General features: G+C 39.0%; 2 protein-coding genes across 2 annotated transcripts; one reads left to right on the top strand and one right to left on the bottom strand.

The window, feature by feature from the left end:
* Positions 1-552: 552 nt before the first annotated feature.
* Positions 553-5,657, bottom strand: slc6a22.2 (solute carrier family 6 member 22, tandem duplicate 2). Its single transcript, XM_035151687.1, has 14 exons — positions 5,492-5,657; positions 4,932-5,066; positions 4,527-4,667; positions 4,363-4,447; positions 4,131-4,263; positions 3,920-4,054; positions 3,471-3,574; positions 3,240-3,364; positions 3,042-3,154; positions 2,397-2,534; positions 2,119-2,221; positions 1,480-1,580; positions 1,130-1,300; positions 553-717 (listed from the first exon to the last, which is right to left on the bottom strand). The coding sequence occupies exons 1-14, from the start codon at positions 5,655-5,657 to the stop codon at positions 553-555; spliced, it is 1,815 nt and encodes a 604-aa protein (XP_035007578.1).
* A 7,065-nt stretch (positions 5,658-12,722) lies between these two features.
* Positions 12,723-25,933, top strand: LOC118104610 (sodium- and chloride-dependent GABA transporter 2-like). Its single transcript, XM_035151614.2, has 15 exons — positions 12,723-12,936; positions 17,042-17,232; positions 17,636-17,770; positions 18,629-18,769; positions 19,276-19,363; positions 19,447-19,579; positions 20,244-20,378; positions 20,851-20,954; positions 21,123-21,247; positions 21,363-21,475; positions 22,521-22,658; positions 22,745-22,847; positions 22,926-23,026; positions 23,432-23,602; positions 23,740-25,933. The coding sequence occupies exons 2-15, from the start codon at positions 17,046-17,048 to the stop codon at positions 23,848-23,850; spliced, it is 1,785 nt and encodes a 594-aa protein (XP_035007505.2). The 5' UTR covers positions 12,723-12,936; positions 17,042-17,045; the 3' UTR covers positions 23,851-25,933.
* The last annotated feature ends 225 nt before the right edge of the window (positions 25,934-26,158 follow it).

Below are 26,158 nucleotides of genomic sequence, written 5' to 3'. Positions count from 1 at the left end.
GCCATTTGATAAATGTAGTTTTCAGAAGCAAATTAAAAGGCATTGATTTTCAATCAGCTTCTCATCATTGAGGCGTCCTCACAACAACAGCTCCCAGTGTTGTGGTTTGCATCTAAATTGCAGAATTCAGACAAGGCCAAAGGCAGGTTTGACTGAAAATACAATTTCAATCAACCAGGCAGACAAAAGAAACTCCAGAACTCAACAAAACAAGGTGAACTGAGGTCAAATGAACAGACAAACTGACAAAGAAAACTGGAAAACATACCAAAAAAAAATCACTAAAAACAGACTTAATGGCCCAGGTGCAAGTCAGTGCAGGGCAGACGATCACAGGAGTGAGAAACCAGTCAGAGACAGAAAGAAAAACCGAAAAATACACAGTATGAATGCTTTCAAAGTCAAACAGGAAACAGTGCAATAATCTGTACAGTGTGATTTCCAGTAGCTTCTGTAACATAACTCAGTGTCGGAAACGTTCTGCCAACTGGAACTCACTAGAGATTTAAAAATCGTTCTTTTCTTCACAGTCCTTTTTCCTCCTCTCGCTTTTTAAATTACAGATGTTCTCTGAGCGCTGTCATCTGTGTTGTCAAGGTTGTCTGTCTTGCGGAGTGTACACAAGTCTGTGAACGTCTGGAACGACTCAGGATGTGATGCTTTCTTTAATGCTGTGCTGGGTAAGTCTTTGGATGGAGTGCACAGAACTTTAAGTCTCTGTGTGAAGGAGAACAAAAAATAATGAAATTAAAGAGACAAATTCCAAGTAATTCCATCACAGAATGGGAAAATAACAAATCTGCTGAACCATGATTTTGTTTTCTCTGATGACAAGTAACAGCCAGTAGGGGGCAGGTTTTAGGGCTGTAGCTCAGTAGCCCATGCTTTCCTAATGTTTACTACTGAATTGTGTTGTTGATCTGGAACAACTTGGGTGCACAGATCTAATACAGCAGGCTGTTTTGGAGCTACACAATATAATGCACATACAAAATACAGTTTCTGTATAAATTCACTCAAATATCCTTTTACAGATACTCCAAAGCTAATATATACCGTCATTGTTTTCAGTTGATACCATTCTAACATTTGAGTCTGACCCTGTTTCATGAACAACACGGGATCATACCTGTCTCACTGTTCCTGGAGTGACACTGACAGCGTACAGCATCCACAGAGGAACCATGAGTGTTGACGATAGAGCAAGAAATCCTCCAATGGTGTAGCCCCACCAGGGGTATTCATAAGTGTTGTTGAATTTGAGTGGAGTGTACCTTATCACAGTGAAGAGTAATGTAAACTGAAAAAGAGAGAAAGCATGAAAACTAATTTAAATGATCAGATTACAAACATACTACTCACAGAAAAATGTACAATTTGCTGCTGTGTTAAAAGTCGACAGTACAATGAAGTCAAACTAAGCATCAGCTGATTAGCTATGAGCTGGCTGATAACATTCTGTCATATCCGGATACTTACAGTACAGATGGCTGCTGTGAAGTACTGCCAACAATATTTCATAAAAGGCCAGGGTTGATATCCAATCATGTCCTTGATGTTATCATAGTGACGACCAGCACCTTCAGAAAATAAGAATTGTTAGGTTCTTAAAATTATTTCAGTCTCACACATGTTTTTTGTCAAATTTAGAAAAAGTCAGAATTTGGGGATCTCATCTAACATTGAAAATTAAGTTTTGTGGATTTGAAGCAGGGGTTTCCCAACCTTTTTTATCTTGTGATGTCTGTCTATGGTGTGGCTATCCAAACCTGTGATTATTCCCATAAATTGTAAAAAATATATGTCCTGTTTATTGCCTCACAAAGCCTGAGGTGGGGAGCCACTGGTTTAACATAGCTAACAATATGGTCTAACTCTGCATGAATGCAAAGCATCAAATTAAACTACATCAATTCTAGTTTAGCCTGTGTAAATGTAAACGCTTGTATGTAGAATACACTGCAAAACAATCATTCTTGATTTTAAAAAACAAACAATTTCTCATCTGAAAATTGTTTTAAATCCGCAATGTTGCTCTCAGAGACATCTCCTGTCTCCTGCGAGCTGTAAAAGGAAAAGACCCAAGATGAACCCTGTAAGTGGACTACTCCTCTTTACCATAGACCCATCCAATACAGACGGATTCAAGAACAGCAAAAAACAGGAGAGTCATCCCACTGGCGGCGTAGTGGTCAAACAGCTGGAAAATATAAAGGCCTCCCTGAAAAATAACAAGAGACAGAACTAATCACTGAGAAGTTGTGATTGTATCATAGTGTTTGTCCAGTGTTATGGTCCATAGACAGGTGCAGATAACAATAGTGCATTTATATTAAAGGGGTTCATTTTTGCAAAGGCTTAACCGATTATAGAAACTGTCCCAACAAAACACTCACCTCTGTAACCATCAGAAGACCAATAAAAAAACTTCCAGCATTGATGGCGAGAAGAAGGAGTTTACGTCGACAGCGGTTGTGAAAGACTGAGGGATACATGTCGGAGATGGTCGTGACCAGAGCTTCTTGAAAAACAAACTGTGGGAGCAAAAAAAGATACATTTGTTTGATTTTCAAAAGAAATGGATGGGCTATATTCTGAGGAGAAAAGAAGGTTACAATAATTCAGAAGGATTCCACATAGTCTCATTATTAATCCTGGGTGTGTTTTGGGCATAACATGCCATAAATCAATCAGTGCCATCTGCTATTCCACTTATAAGCCAGGTGTATTGACACCTTGTTGGATTTCTTTCACAATGCTGGAAAGCTTATTTCATGTGTTGTGCACCGGCCTGGGAACATAATAGAGGCTGCTGTAATACTATGCCCTTTAAATAACAGTGAAATACGGCACCACCATCGCTTCACACTGACTATAGCAATGCACAAATAATACACCTCACCACACCTGTTCACGCCCATGAGATCCGTGCTGGTCTGGAACTAGTGAATACACTCGCTCTGCACCGGGTGTAAGAAAGAGCCCGCGGTGTCGGAACATAACATTCACAGCAACAACAGAGTTGATTCATGTCGTCCTACCTCGCTGTCTAATCCCAGGAAGATGATCATGATGAAGAAGGCAACAGCCCAGAGCTGAGGAAATGGCATGAGAGCCACAGCTCGAGGATAGGCAATAAAAGCCAAACCTGGACCTGCAAAGGTACAGGGAGAGAACTGTTAAATATTTCATCAGCCTTGATCTGGGTTTATATCAGGCATTGTTCTAAAATTCTATACCTGATTCAGCCACCATCGATATATCCACATTTTGCTCCTTTGCCATGAAGCCAAGCACAGAAAAGATGGCGATGCCAGCTACAAAGCTGGTGAGGCTGTTCAACAGGCACAGGTAGACACAGTCTCTGCAGGCGGAAGTAAAATAAATATATGAGTAAACTTGTGCTCAAATCCAGTCAGCTTGAACACAATTGAATTCCATAGAGTGTGTGAAGATTATATAATACAAACTTGTAGCAGTTGTTGTTGTACTTGTTGTAACTTCCCAAAGACGTCAGAACCCCTGTACAAACTCCAAAGGAGTAGAAAATCTGGCTGCCAGCATCCATCCATACCTCAGGGAATTGAATGAGTTGATGTTAGAGAGCAGGAAATCGACCAACTTTATGTTCATATTATTCAACAAACGTCACTTTCTCTCTTTAATATTAAACAAAGTACTTTTTTGCTTAATTAAAAGCAAAACCACATGCAAGAGCTTGATCTGGAGTCATCTGCATTATACAGTATATATACTGTATGCCTCCCTCCCTGACCACATCTGTGTAACTGTCATGTCTTATAAGATCAAAGTCTGTGAACGTATATAGCAAATATATATGCTAAACCAAGATTGTTGTGTATAAATGTAATTTCTGGGAAATCATGATGATGATGATGATGATGATGAGGATGATTACCTCTGGATCAGTGAGGCGGGACAGGTCAGGGTAGAGGTAGTACGTAATCCCTTCTTTAGCCCCCGGTAAAGTCAGCCCACGGACAAGCAACACCACCAGCATCACATACGGAAATGTGGCAGTGAAGTAGACCACCTGAGACACAACCAATAGTGAGATTACGAGTCAGATTGAACACGATAATAACAGAGTTTGCATGAAATTGCTGTACCTTTCCTGTGGACTTCACTCCATTCCAGACACAGAAGTAACACAATATCCAGGCAAGAAGAAGACAAAGGGCCAAGTCCCAACGAATATTTCCAATATGCTCAATTCCACTGGACAGGCCCAAGATTCTCCTCCTGTCACAAAGTTTATTTAAGGAACATAAAGAACAATGAAAAAAGAAAAACACCAAAGCTAATATTAATGAATGAATATTATTAATTCATGCTACTTACTCCCAAAACTCCACAACTGAAGATGTGCTATTTCCGTACAGGAGCAGGGAGGAGGTTTGATTGGGGCCGTGGTCCAAACACCAAGCTGACATGTAAGAATACGAGAGGCACTGATCACACTGCACAGATGCATGATATCTGTATAAAGTCTCGGTGTCCCGTACCTGTGTTCCAGCTGTTGCTACAGCTCGCCCAGGGGAGCTCAGACTTGAAGGAGGAAAACAGGTAGAGAAACGCCCACGCCAGTATAATGATGTAATACACCCCAGTGTAAAAAGCAACAATTTGGCTTCCATAACCTAAACCTGTTGAGAGTGAGCGATGTTAAAATGTGACATTGTGAATACACACTATAAATGTTTGCAGCGTCCAATACTGAGATCTCATTGATGGAAGAGTTGTGAAGAAAACAAAAAATACAAGCAGCAGTTACAAAATAATGAAAAATGCTTTCAAGCAATAATGTTTGTTGGTACTTTTATGATTTTGGTACTTTTATGATTTTTTATATTTTCTTATATTTGCAGATCATAAAATACTAAACAACTACAAACACTGTGAAGATTTACCTTCAAACAGAGGGCAGATTTTTCTCCAACATGTGATTCCACCGTGGCTGGTGAATTGGCCCAAAGACGTCTCCAGGAAGAAGAGCGGTATTCCACAGGTGAACAAGAACAAAATATAAGGAATGAAGAAAGCTCCTTTAAAAACAAAAAAAAAAGTCCTGTTATAATATTGCACACAAATAAAAATCAATGTTAGTCACGGGGGCGCCAGGAGTAGGGGGCCAAGGGACCACTGGTGAGCAAATCTGAGAGAATCTTCACCCTGTCGCCTGCACACCATATGTCAGCATGTGTCTACAGTAGCCAAGAATGTATGAGCTCAGCAGGGAGCCATGCACAGAGCTCCATGTTTCCGTGGTCAAAAACATCAAGTCATCAATTTGTTGCTCATTATGGGATGCACATAACATTTGCCCCCCCTCACTTCTGAAACCAGTCCAAGGTCAGTCAACAGTTGTTAGTTTGTCCAGTGCTGGCATTTGCAAAATATTGTCTAACACATCAATTGATCAACATATTGATTCCGGCCCAGGGAGCCTACGACAACAGCAAAGATTTACCTCCTCCGTTTTTGTAGCAAAGATATGGAAACCTCCAGACGTTTCCCAAACCAATAACGTGTCCGGCCACTGCCAGGATGAACTCCACCTTACTGGCCCACTGTTCCCTCTCCTGAGGTTTGGGTTGAGGTTGTCCTGGTCCTGTTCCGAGGTTCGTCAGATTCATTTTCACCTGTGAGTTTTGTTTTTGGTCCATTTTATCCCTGAGTAAAATACAGTGTATGTAAGTGTGTAATACAGTAGAGGACATAAAGTTGTAGTCCGGCCTAATTACCTCTGCCAAGAAGGTTATATTAAAGGTTATTATTAGTAGTAATAAAACATTATGACATTGATTTTAATATGATATAAAATTAGAGAGTAAACCTGAAAAATGCTTGTTTTTACCTTGACCTGTTGGAATGTTTCCTCCTCTGAACCTGCAGAATGAAAACATCAAACCCTCTAAGTGGGTAGACGTCCGTGAGGAGTGGCCACTGAAACTAATAGATCCAGTCTTTTCTTTAGTTTAAACCAGCAGAGCAGGATCTCTCTCTCTCTCTCTCTCTCTCTCTCTCTCTCTCTCTCTCTCTCTCTCTCTCTCTCTCTCTCTCACACACACACACTCAGTTTTTTGTTAGTATCTGTTTTGTCTGTCAGCCAAGATAAAAGATTTAGGGGGGTGGTCTCTTTTATCATTGAATTACAGCAACTCACATTTGTCTCTGTCTTGTTCTGTAAAATACATTTGAAGGAGCTGGGTCGTATCACATGGCAGCATCATACGCACAGTAGTTAGTTTTTCATTGGTCAATATTGTTTTTCTTATTGAGCCAATCTATTACAAAAGTGGGTTGAGAAGCAGAATTGTTTTGTATTATCCATTATGCTCATTAGTAATGTCAGAAAGTTCTGTTTAAAGTGAGACCCCCTCCCCCCCTCTCTGTGTTTCTGGTGAGATCAATGCAGCAACAATGAGCTGCCAGGTTTGAGTATTTTCTGAGAAATGCGGGATATCACGACAAACGGGAAACATGGAGAAGTCATCTTGACCACCTAAATTATTCATTATTATCATTATTGTTACGATTTAAAAAAAACTTTCATAATTGAACCAAAAACAGGAGAAACAAATCTGGACTATTAAGTTTTTGTCAGTGGTGCAGCTTTATTTAACTTCAGTATGATCTCCTGGTGCTTTAGGTGTTATATATAATGTTAGGCATTTCCTAAACCAAACTATGATACTAAACAGCACGATAAATAACACAAAAAGCTCTCTCTCTATATATAAAGTACTGAACCTTCCTTTTAAGTCAAATACTGTACCATATATCAGGATGCACTAGAGGGAGCCAACGATGCACTCTCGCTGGAATCAGAGCTCCACTTATCCATTTACACACAATAGTGATTATGAGGTCATTTTACGATTTACAACTGTTTCACTTGTCTCTATTCAGCTGTTCATTTATAAAACAGTTAAACACAGTTTGAGCAAAATGCTGTTTGATCACTTGTGCATCTGCACTTGTTTTCAGTTTGATCTGAAAAGATGAACACAATCTGCACATGCACAGCTGTGGTCTTTATTAATCACTAGTAATGTTTAAATGTCATTATAAGTAGTGCACTCTGTCTTCATGGTGCTGAAAAAGCCGATGGTACCAATGTCAACACCTTTATGTCACAATTGGAGTCACAAAACTAAAACTATCATCTTATTTATAGTAAAAGATTGTTGTTGACCTGCAAGTTGTCCAACGTTAAGGTGTGCTATCATGCATGTTAAACACAATTTAATCACTTGACTTGACTGACAATTTCATTCCCTTGGTTCTCACAAAGAAGACTGGGAATTGGCCCAAAGAAGTCACCCGGAAAAAGAACGGTATTCCATAGGCGAACAAGAACATAATATAAGGAATGAAGAAAGCTCCTTTAAAAAATAAAAAAGAAGTCTACTTATAATATTGCACACAAATATAAATCAAGGGACCACTGGTGAGAAAATCTGAGAGAATCTTCACCCTGTCGATAATTGTATTTCCTTGGTTCTCACGAAAGAAGACTGGCCTCTCTTTTAGTCTTTTTGTTAGTCCCAACACTCAGTGTCTCTGTTTCTGACAAACTGTACCCACATGACAACATCTGTAATTTTTCACTATCTTGCGAAATGAGGAATAAAGGAGAGACAATGGTGAAGTAATAGAGGTGTTGGGATGTGAACCAGCGTCTCCACTGTCAGTGTCTGACAACTAAAGCCCAACCATCAACCCAACAGCTTCCTCCTTAAAATAGACTTGAGTCTGCATCGTCACACTGCTTCTGCTTTTGTGTTATTATTAATCTGGCTGTCAGGACAACATCGACATAGGTCATCTGAGGAATTTAAACAAACATGTTTTGGTGTGGCGCCTATGATTTACATTTGTTTCAACCTTAAACATGTCAAATAAGTCTAAACTGATATATACAAAAACTCAGTGTATTTCAATCGTTTGAATGTCACACTATTTGTGAGTTTATATTGCAAAAGACTTGACTGGTCCTCTCAGCTGACAGCTGTGTTGCTTTGAACGTGAGTACCCCCACACCCCTGCAGAGACTCACTTTGACCGACTTAGATAATTCTTTGACAGCCAGTATAATGATTTGTCAGTGTCTTGTACCCAGTGTGTAGAGTCTTGACACTCGTTGCAGTGACTTGTCAGTGATGCACAGAGAGACATTAGCACTAAACTGAAAACAAGCCTTTTGAAATGGAAAAACAACAAGCTGCTTCAGAGGAAGACAAATGGTAAGCATGTAAAAAGATTGAATCCTCATTTTATTCGTAGGCAATTTAGTCACGGTGCTGTTTTTCAAACCACTAAACCTTGTTTGATTATTCTTTTAAAGTTAAGAAAAAAGGGGGAAACTATCTCCCAGACATGGGTAAAAATGTCAATTTAGTTAGTTAACTATTTCTATTAGTTTAAAACTTACACTACAGCCAGGATGTAGGATGTCACAATTTTAAAAGTTGACAGTTTATTTTAATTAAAATTCCTGTTTGCAAAGGAATCTATGCAAGAATACACAATTGCGCAAGTTGTACAATCACAGTACAATCTTGATTGTAATTATTTTGATTAGTAATTTGACAGGAGTGGGAAAAGAGCTGACAAGAGCAGATGCCCTGGAATGACCCAGCTGCAGTAGTGTCAGATGGGAGATGACAAGTGCAACACCTGTGCATTGATGAAATGGGATTGTTGCCATAGGCAAGCTCAGTCTCATCCTGCAGGTTGAATGTCAGATGGTGTTTCATTGTGGCTGCAATACAATCAGGGATGTGTGCCTCGACCTGCATGGTAGATGGGGGTAACTGTGTAAGAAGTGTTATTGAGTGTTTAAGATTTCCGATAGACAGTAACAGCCGAAGACATAATTCACTGAAAAATGAAAATTCACTCATTATCTACTCACCGCTATGCCGATGGAGGGTTGGGTGAATTGTTTGAGTCCACAAAACACTTCTGAAATCTCAGGGGTAAACTTTGTTGGTGTGTCTCCTGTGGTGTCATCCAAGTGTCTGTAAGCCGGCGTCTTTTACACCATGTTTTTACATTACATTACATTTCCTTTAGCTGATGCTGTTATCCAAAGCGACTTACAATAATCGATGCAACCATGAGGATACAAACCCAGAACAGCAAGAATCAAGAAAGTACAATTTTCTTCAAGAAATCTAAACCAACTAACAAAGTGCTATATGTAAGTGTCATATAAGTGCTACTAAATGTAGAGGAGGGAGAGAGGGAGAGACGGACAGGTACAGAGTCTGTTGATGTGGTTGGGTTGTCAGATTGTGAGAGTGGGAGAGTGTAAGAGATAAAGTAGTGGTCACATGAAGACGGGTTACAGTGAGGTTAGATGTAGAGCAGTTTCTGGTGAAAATATAGTCAAGGTGGTTACCAGCTTTGTGAGTAGGAGGGGAAGGACTGAGTGAGAGAGCAAAGGAAGAAAGTAAAAGTAGTAGGTCAGATGACTTCTCTGTCTGGATGTTGAAGTCACCCAGAAGGACAAGTGGAGGGCCATTTTCCGGGATGTTCGATAGGAGGACGTCTAATTCATCCAAGAAATCTCCCAAAAGTCCTGGTGGACGGTGGAGAACAACAATTTCACAGCATGAAATTCAAAAGACAAAGGGGTAAAATGTGGAAGCGGGTAGAGAGAAAAATCCATTTGGTGGTGATGAGTAAACCTGTACCACCACCCCTACCAGTGGGTCTGGGTGTGTGGGTGAAAGAGAAGGCAGAGGAGAGAGCAGCAGGGGTGGATCTTTTGATCGGTGTGATCCAAGTCTCAGTGAGATCAAGGAAGTCAAGCGATTGCTGGGTAGCAAAGCCATAGATGAAGTCCGTCTTGCGGGTAGCTGACTGGCAGTTCCAGAGCCCCCCTGTGACAAGGTGTTGGGTATGTGTGGAACGGGTGTGATAGATCAGAGAGGAAAGGTTACGGTAATGTAAACAAGTGCGAGGCCTATAGTATCTAGCTCATACAATTCAAGGTAAGACAAAACAGTACAAACTAGAAATCTAGTTAACCTAAGGCAGCAGATACAATTGTATTCTAGCAGAGAAGCTTATTTAAAGAATATACTGAGCCTAAATCCAAGTAGTCCAGTAGTATGAAACCCCAGAAGTCCAATGCACACTTTTTAGTCTAAACGCCACTGACATCTTTCTACGAGGTGCATTCACGGATTCCTCGGACACATCATGTGTCACGCTAGCTTAGTCCACTTCCAATGACCTTGTTTCGAGTCAAAGATGAATGTCGGGGCTTGCGGACCCTTTGATGACACCACACGAGCACTATGGAGGCACGTTATGTTTTTTATGTTGTTTTATTACATCTGAAGTATAAGTCGCTGGTTACTTCAACTGTTTTGGATTCGGTTGTAACAAGTTTACCCCTGAAACTCCACTTCGCTGAACTATTCCTTTAAACTCTTCTAGAGGAACAGCTGCAGACTGGAACAGCTGTTCATCCATCCATCCATCCAATATCAGAATCAGAATCAGAATCAGAATTCTTTTTATTGCCAAGTATATTTACACATACAGGAAATTGCCTTGGTGTGGTTGGTGCATTTGGACATAAAAACAACAATCGGACATAAAACAACAATATATACAGAAATATATACAGAAAGAACAATAAGTTATGTGTGCTGTGAATAGAAAATACTATTCTTAGATGGGCTTACATTTTTCCCATTGATGTTTGGAATGAGAGCAAAACATTATGCTGGACAACCACTTAATTCAGGTACACATAATTAAATGAAAATAAATGTCCACAAATCAATCCTGTTCTGATAATGAGCATGAACCTAAGAATAGAAAGAAACAGGTCATCTAGGGACAGAACGTGGTAATTCACACAATGCGTTATCTGTTGAATGTAACATCACTTTGTGATGGAATGCTGTGGATACTGGACCACAGGATGTGTGTCTGAGACGTGGGACAAGCAGGACTTGCAGGACAAGTTGAGCGAGTGGGTCTGCACTACAGCACGATAACCTGAGCAGACAAATATATGTTGTTTATCAAGAGCCGTGTAGATCCAAAATGCAATTCCACGTAAAATGTTAAATTTATATTTCTGTTTATGGGCAGATTAAACAAACAAGATACAGTTTCAGCGGGTGAGCTTATATATAGGCTGAGGTTAGTGTATTTCTGTATGTGTATTTCAGAGTTAGTGTAGCCAAACAAAAGTTGTTAACCAGAAAATAGTACAAATGGCAGCCTACTGCAAAAAATGAATTGCTTGTCGTGGCCTCTGACACTTTTCAATGTGGACATGTAAACACTCATAAGTGAGTGAGTAGCTTTTCTTGTTGTGACTTGTCAGACAGTGTAAATACGCATGCCACAATTAGCTGATGGAAGCTGTGCAGGAAGAGGACAGCCCGTTCACTCCGCTCTGCTTCGGTCAATCGGCTTGTTGCTCCCTCACTGCGAGCTAAACACTCAACTAAATCACGACTGTTTGCCGTCCTGGCTCCCAAATGGTGGAATGAGCTCCCCGATGACATCAGGACAGCAGAAAGTCTACACATCTTTCACCCCAAACTAAAAACACATCTCTTCCGACTATACCTTGAATAAATAAAATTAAAAATTAAAAAATTAAAAACTTTAGTTTAAACAAAAAAAATTTAGTAGCACTTAAATGGCACTTACTTATTGCACTTTGTAGTTTGGCTTTCTTAAAGAAAATTGTACTTTCTTGATTCTTGTTGTTCTGGATTTGTACCCTCATGGTTGAATGCACTAATTGTAAGTTGCTTTGGATAAAGCGTCAGCTAAATGAAATGTAATTTACATTACATTACATTTAATGGACAAGACAGATGAGTTCAGTGAGGTGTTAAGAAAACCTGGCTTGAAGACAGATGTTAGTCAAACAGGCAGATGAGAAGACAGGCGGGCATGAACTGACAAACAGATATGCAGAAGAACACATGTTCCCCTTTTCTCCTCAGATTCCAGGCTGAACCAAAAAAACTTTCGTTTTTGCCAACAGCATGTGCGATTTTACATACCACGGTTGCAAAATCAGAGGTATTCGTCTAACAGTATTGTCAGACTCTGGATTTGTTTCTATGACAAACTCCACTGCCAGCATAAAGGCAGAACAATGCACCCCCCACCCTTTCAAAGGTCCATGGTTGGACCAAGGGTGTTACAGACTACTGGGGCCACAAACAGCTCATCTTTGTTTGAGTCAGTTATTATGGAGGATTGTATACAAAAGTCACGGCCATACCACCTTTCAGGCCCATGATGCATTTTAAATACCATAGTGCACTACCTGAGGTTAATGGAAGTGTTAATTAGACCAAAAAGAAACTGGACAAGAGGAAAAGTCAACTTGGTGATAGCACTAGACATGTAGGTATCACTGAGGGTTTATCCTCAGGGAACCATAAATATATATTAATTTCATTGCAGAGACATTTTCCAGAAAATGGAAGAGTCAGCAGATCGTCAAAGTCACTGGGATTCATTTAGTCTGAGCTAGAGTGTGGGCTATACTGGCAACACATGTTGTCATGCAGCTAGCGTGGCCACTGTGCAAATCCCCTCCTCTGCTGTATACTATGAGTCCATGTGGCTGTTGGAAAAGTCTCCGCCTTAAGTTGCTCATTCAGAAGCACATAACGCCCCCGCCCCCTCTCGACTCAGTGTGCTTTCTCTCTCCCTCATTGTCACACAAGCACAGCTCTCTCAAACCTCTACTCATGGACTCACTCATGGTCAGAGACAGGAAGAGCACTTGTCCCGGAGAGACTGTGGGATCTACACTTGTATTTTTCCCAAAAGGCAGCAGATGAATTCCACCTAGAGCTAAATGGAAGCCTAACACAGAACCACAGACAACTGTCGTGAGGCTATCTTTGTCAGGTACTCTTTACAAGTGACTTTCCCTTGAGGTCATAAGCAAGTTATTTTCTTTCTTGTATGTTTGCTTTCTGTTTGTAGAAACGTGTGACAGTAATGTGGTTTCATGTGTTGCACGGGAAACCAGCGGTATCCTCGCAGATCACTGAGCTTTCACTGTGCCGCCTGTCGCTGTATTAAGTAGGCCAAAGGTTAGCGGCTGTGCTGCAGCTATTTCTCTTGTCAAGTGTTACACCTCGCGCGGCTCTGTGACCATGACTGCAAGAAAACTATCAACGTGCATGTCTCTACTGCACGTGTCTGACCGGGCTGCACAATAACAAACCCTTTTAAAAAGTTATTCTGACAAAGCTGGATAAATGTTAGAGAATACATTTTTGCTGGGGTTGTTTTAAGAAAATGTATTTATTAGCTGCATACATGAATTCATAATTATTTTTTTCATCTTAAATCCTTGAATGTTGATAAGCTTAGGAACTGCAGAATGGACATATAATATAATGTAATATGTATATATCATAGTTGTTATGCGCCTATAGGATGTACTATAGGATGTACTATAGGATGTATACAGGATGTATACAGGATGCATACAGGATACATAGGATGTATACAGGATGCATACAGGATACATAGGATGTATACAGGATGGTCAAATAATCAAATCAGAAGCACTGACAAAATATTTACCACTGAGCTCACCCTAACCCATCAGTGGTTGGGAGGGATAAAAACAAATGCAGCCAGCAGCAGATGAGACCAACAACTATTCCCTCCACTGCCAAGTACCAGTAAGTTACTCAATGTGCGGTCTAGTAGAACAAAAATATTATTGAGATATTTTTGAAAAAACTAACTTTACATAATCTTGTAAAGTTTGGTTAGTACGGATAGGAATGAGCTGTCCTGGACATCAATGCTAAGAATTGTTTCCACTTGTCCTCACTCCCTGAAACATTTTCATTTGCAGCTGATTTGCGAATATTTTTTAAAAGCAAAAGCTTAATATTAAGAAAAGGTTTTCTGTCTGGTGATCATCAGTTGTTCACTGCTTTTTATTCATGCTTGAGGTGTAGCTGTAAGGGTGGCAGTGTCAGTTGGTCCTAACTTTAGACTGTGTGTGATTCACCCTGATGGCTGACTGCAGTACACATTAGACAATCTTTACTCTCAAAGATGTTTTAGGGAGTTGTAATCACACTGATGCATGTTGAAGTGTTCTTTCTGTGGTTTGGTTTTAATTAGTTACTTGATGCTTTGATGATTGATAGCTGAGACCGATTAGCAAGTGGTTAAGTGTGTGTATCCCAGGACTTTGATACCATGGCTCCACACCACCATCGCCACTGTGCAGACACTGTCTGCAGTTCCTTATATATTTTAACTTAATTTTTGTTTTTTACAACAGGTGGACATGGGGATGCATTGTGCTTCTTTATACGGTCTTTAGTATATATGGTCTGAGTTAGATAAATTGTGCTAACTTTTAAATTCCCTTAATTTTGCCACAAAGAAACCAGAATGTGTTAGGTTTACACCTACAGTAAGTACTTGAAAAACGAATTGTATCCACAACAGTTTCATCTGTGCTTTGTGTTCAGTGCAAATAAGCAAATATATGCAACACGCTAAACCAAGATGATCATTTTTGATTGGAATCAGCATCTCATCATTAAAGTGTGATGGCATGCTCAAATTAGCATTTAGCCTTACAGCTTCACAGAGCTGTGTGTGTGGTTGTGGTCTCTTGGTGATGTTATATTTTACTTAAAATTACATTACATAATACAGAACTTTGGTTTTGTACCCACTCTAATGTTGTTCTGAGACTGAAAGTGAAGCAATTATTTCACCACGAGAGGTGAATAAAGAAATGTAGGCATGTAATCAAAAGGTGGTGGATATTGAGATTCCTCCAGTCACCCAACATCTACTTTGTGCACTCCTTTCTGCTGCACATATACTTTTGTGGCCTGCAATAGAAATATGAAGCCCTCCCACTAATTAACAACAGCTTATTCTAATGCAACTGTCATGGTTCCAAGAAATGATTTTGGATTTGCAAGAATACCCTTACTACAGAGGAAATGTTGATTTTGGATCTGTCAAGCGAACAGACAGTTTTATAGCCCGACTTGCAACACACACACGATCTGTACTTTCAGAAATGGTTGATTCTTGAAATATGAATTATCTCAAATATGAACAATGTGCATAAACCTTTTACTTTGTGGTTGGTGAACAATTTCAGGAGCTGACAGCATCCATGCATTATTACTTTATAAGCACTCAATGCATAAACCAATATCACTTTTTCTTCTCTTGTTAACTTTCAACAATTGGATCCATGACACCTGGTCTCCGACCCCCGGTGTCACTGTTCTCCACTGTGGCTCATCCTATAGAACAAATGGCCAATGTTATAAATTGTGGTTTTAAAACTTGACAATACAAAGTTTTATTTTGGACCATGGTTTTTTTCATAGTAAACTGGGTACAAATGCTGTTTGGGCCTCATTAAAGCTGCAGTTGACTACTGGAACTAAAGACATCCCAACGCCATCAATTAATTTTGACTGTGCCATTGGTTTCATATTATGCATCACTAAAAAATATTAGGGTGACACGTCCTGTAGTTTAAGTAGTGTCTACTTCAGCTGGAGGAACCTTGAGGTACTGAATTCCAACTAGATCCAAGGTTGCGGCTGCCTGTTTGGATCAGCTGTCCGTCCTCTTTACCGACAAGCTTGTCTGTAGTATTTACAAGCAGTTTTCAGAGTAAAAACATCTGGTCTTTTTTTGAGGGGCACTGTCAATCAAATTAAATTACGTCTACATTTCCATGATGTGGTTTTCTATGTCTATTGTCTCAAAGAGATGGATTTAAAATAGGGTGAAGGTCAAGGTTAGATTTGGGGTCAGTTCTGCTTCAGCAACAATCGTGTTTCAACAACTAAATAGGTCGCCTGTCATTGAGCTTGGACAAGACCTAGAATATGAAATTAATAAATAATAAATATGACAGCTGTGACTCAGATGATTTTTAGAGATGTGTTATTGCTAGTTTCCTGTTTTGAGCCTAACACCACGGGGAGGAACGTCTCTAGAGAACAGAAACAGTGACACAACCATTAAAAGGTCTAGTCAGGCTGAATTCCCTTTGAGATGTCTTTGAGAAAGCCAATACATCTCTATTGACACCAATCTGTCATGTCTCATCTCTCTAGGGCAATGTTCTGCCAAAAACAAATTCCAGAGAGGAACAAAAACAACAATTATTTGTGTCAAACAACAATTTCTGAAAGCAGGAGTGTTTAAAGCTGTTCCAAGTGGCCACACTGGAAAGCCTTCCATCACAGGGAGGGATGATTATCATTCAAATACAATACAAAGACTAAAACCCGGAATTTGGTTACACCAGTTTGGCTTGTCTTGTGAAGGTAACCTCCCTTAAGTGATACTAAAAAGCTGGTTATGAAGTAGTTGACTGTAATTGAATTGTTGCAAATCATTTCAAAGAGTTTAAGACTTACCTAGGCCACACCTGAGAAACCTACCACGAGTAGTATCATCATCACTACCACCTGACATCCAACACCTTGCCAAAGAGAAGCAGTGCCAGCTATAGCATTAGAGGGGTTAGTAAGACCATGTGATCAATAGTTTAGTATGACCCTTGATGGATGTTGTAGAAATTTTAAAAGTCGGTGATAGGAAAAAAGTATCTGTTTATCACTAAAATGCTTTAGTAGCACACATATTTTCCAGTCTAGTTGCTTCACTCCCACATTAAATCCTAGGCAGCAGAACAAAAGCAACATTGATGAAAGAATTACACCCTCATACCAAGCAGCAATGACCCTCTGTTGACCTAATGTAGCAAGACTGCTGGCATTGTGCGAATTATGAAAATTAAATCATGTCGATATTGCTGCTGTGGTGTTTACTTGACTCTGAGGGGGCTCAGGAAAAATGACCTGTAAATATAGTGGATGTGTTCTTCAATTAAAGTTTGCTACTGCAAAAATGAAAAACTTATATAACATAAATAATAATAACTAAAACACCAACAACATATTTTTCCTGTTAATCTTTCCTTCTGTTACAGTGCGATGGATGAGGCCCACAGTTCACAGGTCAAGTTAAGGCTGAACAAGGCTCCAGCTCAGCCTACATCCATCACCACGCCCCGAGGAGAGTGGTCGAGCAAACTTGAGTTCCTCTTGGCTGTTGCAGGACAAATCATTGGCCTGGGAAATGTTTGGAGATTTCCTTACCTGTGCTACAAAAATGGCGGAGGTGAGTTTCATTATAATCTTAAGGAAACAGACTCAGTTATAGAAAAAGCAGCTGTTTTTCTCAAAAAATTTGAATATAAAAAACAACTCAAACATTTGTCTGTGAATTGGCTAAAATCCTACATCAGAACCATTATATTAAGAGTCAGTGCACTAAAGTGTATGAAACCATAAGCAAACAGACAAAACACTTGTGTTATCAGTTATGCACTCTCCAAACTAGAAGGGTGCTTGGAGAGTGCATAACTAAAGGCTAACACTCTATCTCACCATGTTAGAAGAAAATGATTGGATCCTAATATTGTAGCTCTCTTAGGCTCCATCTTTACTATATATTGTGATTCCAATGATTGTTTAACGTGTTCAACCTACAAACAACATATGTTGTGGATTTTTTTCCATAGGTGTGTTCTTCATCCCGTATATACTCTTTTTTATTACCTGTGGCATCCCCCTGTTTCTGCTGGAGACCTCTCTTGGCCAGTACACCAAACAGGGGGGTATTACCTGCTGGAAGAAAATCTGTCCCCTGTTTGAAGGTAAACATCTGGATTTACAATGTGAACTAAAGGGAGTGTATTTACAAGAAGTTAAGATATTTTCAAAGTAGAACATGTGTAGTAATGTTAAAGAGATGCCTGCTATTTATCTGAAAATGAGTGACTATTTTTTCTGGTGCTTTTTTGATGGTATAGGCCTATTATCAATGCTTTTAGACATAACAATAAAACAGGCGTACAATGACATGTTATGTGCACACTCAAATAAGAATTAATAATATTTGTAACAATTGTTACAAATATTATTAATTCTTATTGGACCTGTAAGTCACAGAAATATATGAATATGAAGTGTTTCAGTCAGTTTTTTTCTAAAGATGATGCAGTCAATGTAAATCCTTTGCACAAACCAACAAATGTGCAAATCAGACTCAATTTATGCAATGAGATTGTAAATTATCAGTTAGATTCGGTTAAATTTCCCACTATATATTTACTTTTACAAATGTCAGTATATACAATTGATCTTACAAACTTTTAGATGACGTCTTTCATTGTAGGACATGTAGGGCTGAACTAAGAATGCCCCAAAAAGTCCAGAGTTTGAGTACAACACAAGATACGAAGTGTTAGTTGAGGTGGTTCATCCTGTGCTTGGTAAATTAAAGTTAGGGTTGGTTAGTTGTTTCTGCAGTAGTAATAAAAACACATCAAATAACAACTTCTTAAGTGTATTATGTGCAAAGTATCACTATGAAGTTCTGAATAACAAGGCTTCACAGTTGTGCCCTGGACACAGTAACTTTTAATGTTTCCAGAAGTATTTGGGAAGTATACTGTACATGGATGCTGTATTAATTGAAATTCTTGTTTGTTTGTTTGTTTGTTTGTCTTCAGGGATAGGTTATGGCAGTCATATAGTTGTTTTGTACTCTAGCATTTATTACATCATCATCCTGGCCTGGGCCTTCCTGTATCTGTTCTCCTCCTTTAACTCTGAGCTGCCTTGGGCGAGTTGCAGAAACAGTTGGAACACAGGTATGTTATAATGTGACTGCAGGCCCACACACTGTCAGTGAGTCGCTGCTTTAGAGATTCATCAGTAGATAAGAGGAGCTGGCTTGGGATCTGCAGTTTAAAGTTCAGTTGCAGGAATCATTTTTAAGTCATGATATGCCAGGTTCTCTTTGTTGGCTTGTGTTCAAGTGATATATATCAATCTTTTTCATTTACATTACTGCCCATCCCTCTTGACTTGCATATTCTCCAAATAACAAGTCATCTGTCCCACTTTGCCCAAGTTCCTCCCTCCTTTCTGGGCATCCACTACGATATAGACTTGACTTCAATATTTCAATATCTTTAGGAAAAGGTTGAAGGGCGAGACAGGTATACTGTGCAGCAGACAGCATTTCCTAACTGGACAGGTAGTCAAGGACTTGGCAGGATGTGGCAGTGAACAGCAGGGAGAACAATCTGAAGTGATCTGTGTCGCAGTGGGCGTCGGTGTCTTGTTTAAAACGTCCTGTGTTTCTTTACAACAGCGACGTGTGTGGAGTTCGATAGAAAAGTTGATTCTTACAACTGGACTGTGCCAGAAAATGCAACGTCACCTGTGAGAGAGTTTTGGGAGTGAGTGTGAAAACAAAGCCCAAAACCAAAGCTGAAAGTGTCTTGCCATTTATGAATTAAAAAACTGAAGATGTACTTTGCAGGAGAAGAGTTTTGAATCTCTCCGGAAGCATCAATGAATTGGGCAGCATACGATGGGAGTTAGCTCTGTGCCTTCTGTTGTCCTGGATCATCTGTTACTTCTGTGTCTGGAAGGGAGTGAAGTCCACGGGGAAGGTACGACAACCATTTTCTGTTTTATGCAATATATCAAGCAAATGTTAAAGGACAATGGATCCTGTAGGAATTCCTGATAACCAAATTAATGGTGGACAGACTTTTCTTCTCCTCTTTGAAAACTGCACTCGTATCACTTCACAAGATACCAGGCCTCTGTCACGACAGTTCGGTCATAGATTTGTGCTTGTACAAAGTTCATGGTTAACCTCAAATGTGTCGAGCATAAACGTATAACAATAAAAGGAACAGGAACAACCCTGTTAAAACTGACTTTAGCTAATAATTACACTACTTCAGATAGAACTTCTCAAGATAATAACTCGTGACATGTTTCGTGGAATATCTTTGACATGGAACTAGTGTCAGTCAGTCCACCGAATCAATCAACTACTCTATGTTAATTTGTAAATGTGCAATACTTTGAGTTAGAATATAACCTTGAATCCTTCCCTCTCTGTACAATGTTGTGTTGGGTTTTGTGCCGATAAGTACATTGTTAACCTGGCGATGCGGGGGGTTGATTTTAGATGTTAGAACCTGAGCACAGCCTTCTACAGCTGCTCCTCTCAGACTTGACAGATATCGCTTAATAAATTAATTAAAATGTAAATCCTTGTTGTAAAACAGCCTCAGATTAACCTGCGCCGTGGCTCTTCCCCAGGTGGTTTACTTCACTGCTACGTTTCCATATTTGATGATGATAGCGTTGCTTATTCGTGGAGTCACGTTGCCTGGGGCCATAGACGGGATCAAATACTACCTTTACCCAGATCCATCCCGCCTCACTGATCCACAGGTATGCACCGATTTCAAGATGATATCTAGTATTGAACATACCACTGTTTCCAAAGATGTACAGATATATGAGAGTGAATTTTGTGTAATAAGTGTACCTTGACATTTGAATATTTCCATTTGACTCAGTGAATTTTAGTTTAAATACTACATTTAATTGAAGCATTATATAACTTGAATGAACAAACATGTACAGAAAATAATGCAACCATGATACTGTACAAGGTGGAAATTGAAGGGGGAAATCAGATGGTTTGGGTGCGTACACGTAGTTTTATGTCGTGTCAGAGTTCAAATAAATTAGCAAATGGTCAGTTCTGCTTATGTCACAAACATTGACAACCACGTAAAACATTATCAAATGTCCATGAGGTGATTCTGTGGTCACTGTGTAACTACAGAGTTGCAACACAGTAAATGCCTGTCATGTGTAATTTACCGTGGATGTAAAAACGTCTCCTTTTGTCTTGCAGGTGTGGATGGATGCTGGCACGCAGATATTTTATTCTTATGCTATTTGCATCGGATGTCTAATTGCACTTGGCAGTTATAATAAGTACGACAATAACTGCTACAAGTAAGTTTGATATGATATTTAATATGAACTTTGTGAGGTCATGCCGTACCACTAAATCGCTGTGTTGTATTAATGATTATGGATTGTGGGGGTTAAATCAACACTATAGGAAGAAAAGATGTGTTTTTGCATTTAATAATGGTGATATTATTTTGTTTTGTTTTGTAGGGACTGTGTATATTTGTGCCTTCTGAACAGTGGGACCAGTTTTGTTGCAGGCTTTGCCATCTTCTCTGCACTTGGATTCATGGCATATGAGCAAAACACACACATATCACTAGTGGCAGAGTCAGGTAAGTGCATGTAAATTAACATGTAATAGAATATACATTGCACATTTAAAGAAATCAATTATATATATATATATATATATATATATATTAAAAATAAATGTCATATTTACTGCAGGTCCTGGCCTAGCGTTCATTGCCTATCCTCGAGCAGTCGCCATGATGCCTTTTCCTCAGCTCTGGTCGTTATTTTTTTTCATAATGGTCATCCTCCTGGGTCTGGACAGTGAGGTAATCTTCTGTAGAAGTGAAATTGGTCATAAAAGCACCTTTTTCTTCTCAATAAAATCTTCAATTGATGACACTATATTTTTATTTGGCCTTTGCACTGGCAACAGCCAGAGCTGGAAGCATTACGTTCTCAGGTTGCCTGTAAACACAATAGCTCAAATTCTATAAATTTGGTTCAGAAGTTCACTTGGACACAATGATGATCTTGTTGGACTTTGGCCGTCAAAGGTCTCAGTTACCTCACAAACCAGGCTTTTGGTCTTGTGAAGGTGATATCTCAAGATTGTTCTGAGGGAATTTCTCTTCTCTTGGATTCAGTTGTCAAAGTTCAAGGGAACTGGGACCTCTCAACATGTTTTTTTGCCATAACTCAAGAATGAATATGCTTATTATTAAAAAATAATACAATTAATACCCTTTATTAAATTCCTTTAAATGCTTCCCTACATATATGAGTAAGGAAAGACATGACACATGATACAGCGAGGTGGTAATTCTAGTTATTAGTGGAATAAAATTGTGAATTACATAGGCTTCAATTGATGTGCTGCACTCTTTGTTGGTGTTAGAACGAAACAGTTGTCACTTTGTCGTGCAGCGCCTAGATTGTTTAAATAACAAATGCATTTGCACCCATCTGAGCACCCAAAGGTTGCAAGCACATCTGCCCTTTAAAGATAAAGACAGATGTTACTCTGATAGGTTTACACAAACTACACCCATGATAACTCCTTGAAACGCCTTGAATTCACTTGTGTCACTGCTTGAGACGATGAACTTAAACCATTAAAACTGAGTGTTACTTATTTGGATGTTTTTATGAGATGCAGTGGCCAAGCAATGAGTAATGAGTGGAATCAAATCAAGGTTTGGATCAAGAGAGTTTCGAAAAGATTTCTCATACATATATCTCCAATGACATTTTGTCACGCTGCATATTTTTCAGAATTAGAGAGAGAATTGTGCAGCCTCGATGGAAGTTAAGTGTGACGTTTGGTGACACACGGGAGGAGTTACTGTGTAACTGGGGATGTTTGTGTTTCAGTTCGTAGGTCTGGAAGCTCTCGTGACAGGAATTTCCGACATAAATCCGGCCTTCTTCCACGTTGGTCACCGACGCAAACTTCTGCTGCTTGCTATCAGTGTTGTCAGTTTCTTAATTGGCCTTGTGATGGTGACAGATGTAAGATCACATTCAAGTGTCACATTATTAATAAAGAACACATTTTCCGCTATGACAGAATGACTAACTGATCTCCCGTCTCACAGGGTGGACTGTACATCTTTCAGTTGTTTGACTACTATGCCTGCAGTGGGATGACTCTGCTCCTCTTTGCCATATTGCAGTCTGTCAGTGTTGGATGGGTGTATGGTGAGTTAACTCATAAGGAGGATGTGCACCTCTTCCCAGTGAATTTGTGATCTTCAATACATTTACATCTGCTTACAGGTGCAGACCGTTTTTTTGGAAACATTGAGGACATGATTGGATACAAGCCTCTGCCTCTGATTAAGTACTGTTTGAAATATGTCACTCCAGTTGTCTGCATTGTGAGTAACTTACTGTTGGGTTTCCGTTATTGCACTGCATACAATGATGTTTATGTGTGTTTTGTTGCTTCTATTTAAATTAAGCACAAGCTAACTTCACAAACGACTAGCTAATTATATGCTAACTCCTAACCTTGGAAGTTATGCTAGGTTACTAATGTAGGTTAAGCAAGCAAATACATTTCACCAAATAAACACAGTTTAATTCATTTCTCACATGTCTTGGTTTTGGACAGACGTAAAAAAGATATACTGTATATATATTTTGTTTCTGTACCAACTGAAATGGAAAAAACATTTCCCTGATGAATAACATGTCAAGTGACAAATTCCAAAGATTTTGCCTTCCCTGTTTGCAGACTGTGTTCCTGAAACTTAAACGTTTTTTCTCTTGACTATTTTCAGGGAACATTTATTTTCTCTTTAATCAAACACACTCCTTTGAAGTTCAACAACACCATCGAGTATCCATGGTGGGGTTATGCTCTTGGCTGGTGGTTCACTCTCTCCTCTACACTCATGGTTCCCATCTGGATGGTGTACAATCTGAGCATAACTCCTGGTACACTACGACAGGTGAGCTGGTGTTTATATATATATACAGTATATACTATATATATAAACACTATGTGTTTGTGTCGTTTTATTAGTTTTTTATTAAAATGGTTTCATTTGAGTAAAACCGATATGATCTTCTCTTTCTGCTTTGTTAGAGGATCTCCATCTTGTGTACTCCAGCTGACGACCTTCCTCTGGCCATCTCAGAGAAAAAAGCTCTGGAACTGCTCGACCTGAGTTCCCCTCCTGACAGCATGATGTCCTAGTGAGAAGAGACAAACTGGAGCAGCTTCACTCAACACTTTGAGATATAAGGGAAGGTTCCTCCTCTTTTTTCCCGATGAGATCTTTACATCTATTAATTTAGCAGAGAAGGCTGCAGACAAAAGTGCTGTCTACTTCCTGAAGGAGCCACCAGGACGTCCCAATGTTATGTTTCTGACCAGAGTACTGCCACTGTTCAGACAGGCAGGAAACGTATGACATCACAAGTTTGTATTCTTGTTAATCATTGTTACATTATTCTTATTCTTATATTAGTAAGATGGTCAGAAACAGATATCAGTGGTGGCAAAGGCCAAAAGACACACCCACTCCAAGTATCACCCACAATAAGACACGCCCCCTACAAGTAACGGCCACCAAAAGGCACGCCCACTCTATGATATAATTGGATGTTAACCCAATCACTAATTAGTGGGTGTTGCTGCTGTATGTCAACGCTACAACACGCAAGCTGTGTATGAAATACTGCGCCAGGCAATATATGTAGACAGGGGAGCTGTGGTGTGTTTGGATAAAAACATTTTTTACATTTACATCATTTTTTTTTTCAAAATTTATATATATGATAAATGTGAAGTACAACAAGGTCACTAACATGAACTGAATTGGTTTTGTGGTGGAAAACAATTCATTGTCATCAGGAACTGTAAACTCAGGTGTCAAGGATGGATTTGAGCAAAATCAAATAGCGAGACCCTGGCTATATCCTCTTTTCATTTTTCTATAGCAGTGGAACGATATTTTATATTATAGAGACAAATCAATATATAAGATAAGATTTGCTGAGTTAGGTGAAATTCTGATGTTACAGCAGGTTAAGATATTTACCTTTCATGGTTACGGTAGAAAAAGAATGGAATATAAGTATAATAGATTCTTTAGTGTAATTCAATCATTAGTAGCTTATGAATAGAGTAAAATAATAAAATATTACTGTTCTGTTAGTGTTATAAATATAATAATATATTAAATGGTAGAGTACTATTAGTGACTAATGTATGTAATGCAGTCTAGTCTTCTGTGAGTTACATGGAACCCATATTGGCGTAGGGTCCAGCCGCCAATGCAGTGTCTACATATACTGTATATTCCTGTAGTAAGGGTTCTTTTGGATGATTCAGAAAAGTAGCAAACATTCCCCCTGTGTCGCAGTCTGGAGGCAGACCCTTTGTGATCAAAGCAGCGAGGTTAGCTGCTGTGATGGTACCTCATTAAAAAAGCTCCTACTGTCACTGAAGAAAGGAACTCAAATTCTGGGCCGTCAGCAAAGGAAGTTGCTCCCTGTGAAATTTGAGAAATGGAAAATCAACAGGCTTAGAGTTGACATGTACTGTAGGGCTCACCCACCCAAGCACAGCCTGAGACCGTGGATCATATTTACTTCTGGTGCCTTAACATAACAGTATCCACAAGTTGGCAGTGAATGTCAGCCAGCTAGCATTAATATAGCCTTGTGTAGCCAGAACCTTTCTTCATACACAGATACAGATCAAACATAATACAAGACAGATGATTGCACACTTCACTTTTTAGCTGTTGATTTACTGCATATATTTTAATCTTGGCTCATTCCAAAACTTTACTCACTAATTCATATTTTTTTAAAGTGTCACCAACATTTTGCAAACGTCATATTGTTTAAACATTAATGGCAAACGTTGATCCTTAAACTCTTTTTTTTTTATTTCCTACACTGAACATGGTTGATAACGAGTGGCGTCGTGATGATGGAAGGAACCAAATGCAATAGAGAAACTCAGTGTTGGCGCTAACAGTCAGAACCACAGAGAGATTATATTTTTTAACAAGAGTTAAACAGATTGTATTTTTACCTTAGTTTTAAGCTTGCTTAATTCTACTTTTTATACAGAATACTCATTTATGAATTTTACAAGTTAATGTTTGTATAATTTTTATAATATACAGCATGTCATTGTTGAAATATGTGCCAATAGTTCGTTGTGTCACACAAAGATGCTCTAATGTGACATGTTTCCCATTTAAGGATCAATCAATATAATTTTTGAATGAAGAGCGTCTTGATTAAAAAATATACCCCTTGCAGAAATGTTGTGAATTTCATTTTTAAAATTGATAAGGTCAACTTTATTTGATATCTTTATTTTTAATTTGAACAACCAGTTGTTGTTTTCATCATAAAAATCTTTGTGTGATTGACAACTTCATTGGATTGGTAGTTAATTACTCATTAATTATGGGATATAAGACTTATTAAACATTGTACTGTAATAAGTATTATCCATGGATGAGACAATAAGATATTGATGT

The sequence above is a fragment of the Hippoglossus stenolepis genome, chromosome 3 (assembly GCF_022539355.2).
Source record: "Hippoglossus stenolepis isolate QCI-W04-F060 chromosome 3, HSTE1.2, whole genome shotgun sequence".
Taxonomy (NCBI): Eukaryota; Metazoa; Chordata; class Actinopteri; order Pleuronectiformes; family Pleuronectidae; genus Hippoglossus; species Hippoglossus stenolepis.
Note: the sequence above shows the minus strand (reverse complement) of the source record. Positions and strands in the feature narration are given on the sequence as shown.

Excerpts from the sequence above, each read along its gene's own strand:
- slc6a22.2 (XM_035151687.1), bottom strand. The coding sequence starts at position 5,657 with ATGAATCTGACGAACCTCGGAACAGGACCAGGACAACCTCAACCCAAA. Across the intron at positions 5,067-5,491 it reads TTGCTACAAAAACGGAGGAG|GAGCTTTCTTCATTCCTTAT; the intron begins GTAAATCTTTGC and ends TTGTTTTTAAAG. Across the intron at positions 4,264-4,362 it reads TCAGTTGTGGAGTTTTGGGA|GAGGAGAATCTTGGGCCTGT; the intron begins GTAAGTAGCATG and ends ACTTTGTGACAG.
- LOC118104610 (XM_035151614.2), top strand. The coding sequence starts at position 17,046 with ATGGATGAGGCCCACAGTTCACAGGTCAAGTTAAGGCTGAACAAGGCT. Across the intron at positions 17,771-18,628 it reads AATCTGTCCCCTGTTTGAAG|GGATAGGTTATGGCAGTCAT; the intron begins GTAAACATCTGG and ends GTTTGTCTTCAG. Across the intron at positions 22,848-22,925 it reads CAGTGTTGGATGGGTGTATG|GTGCAGACCGTTTTTTTGGA; the intron begins GTGAGTTAACTC and ends ATCTGCTTACAG.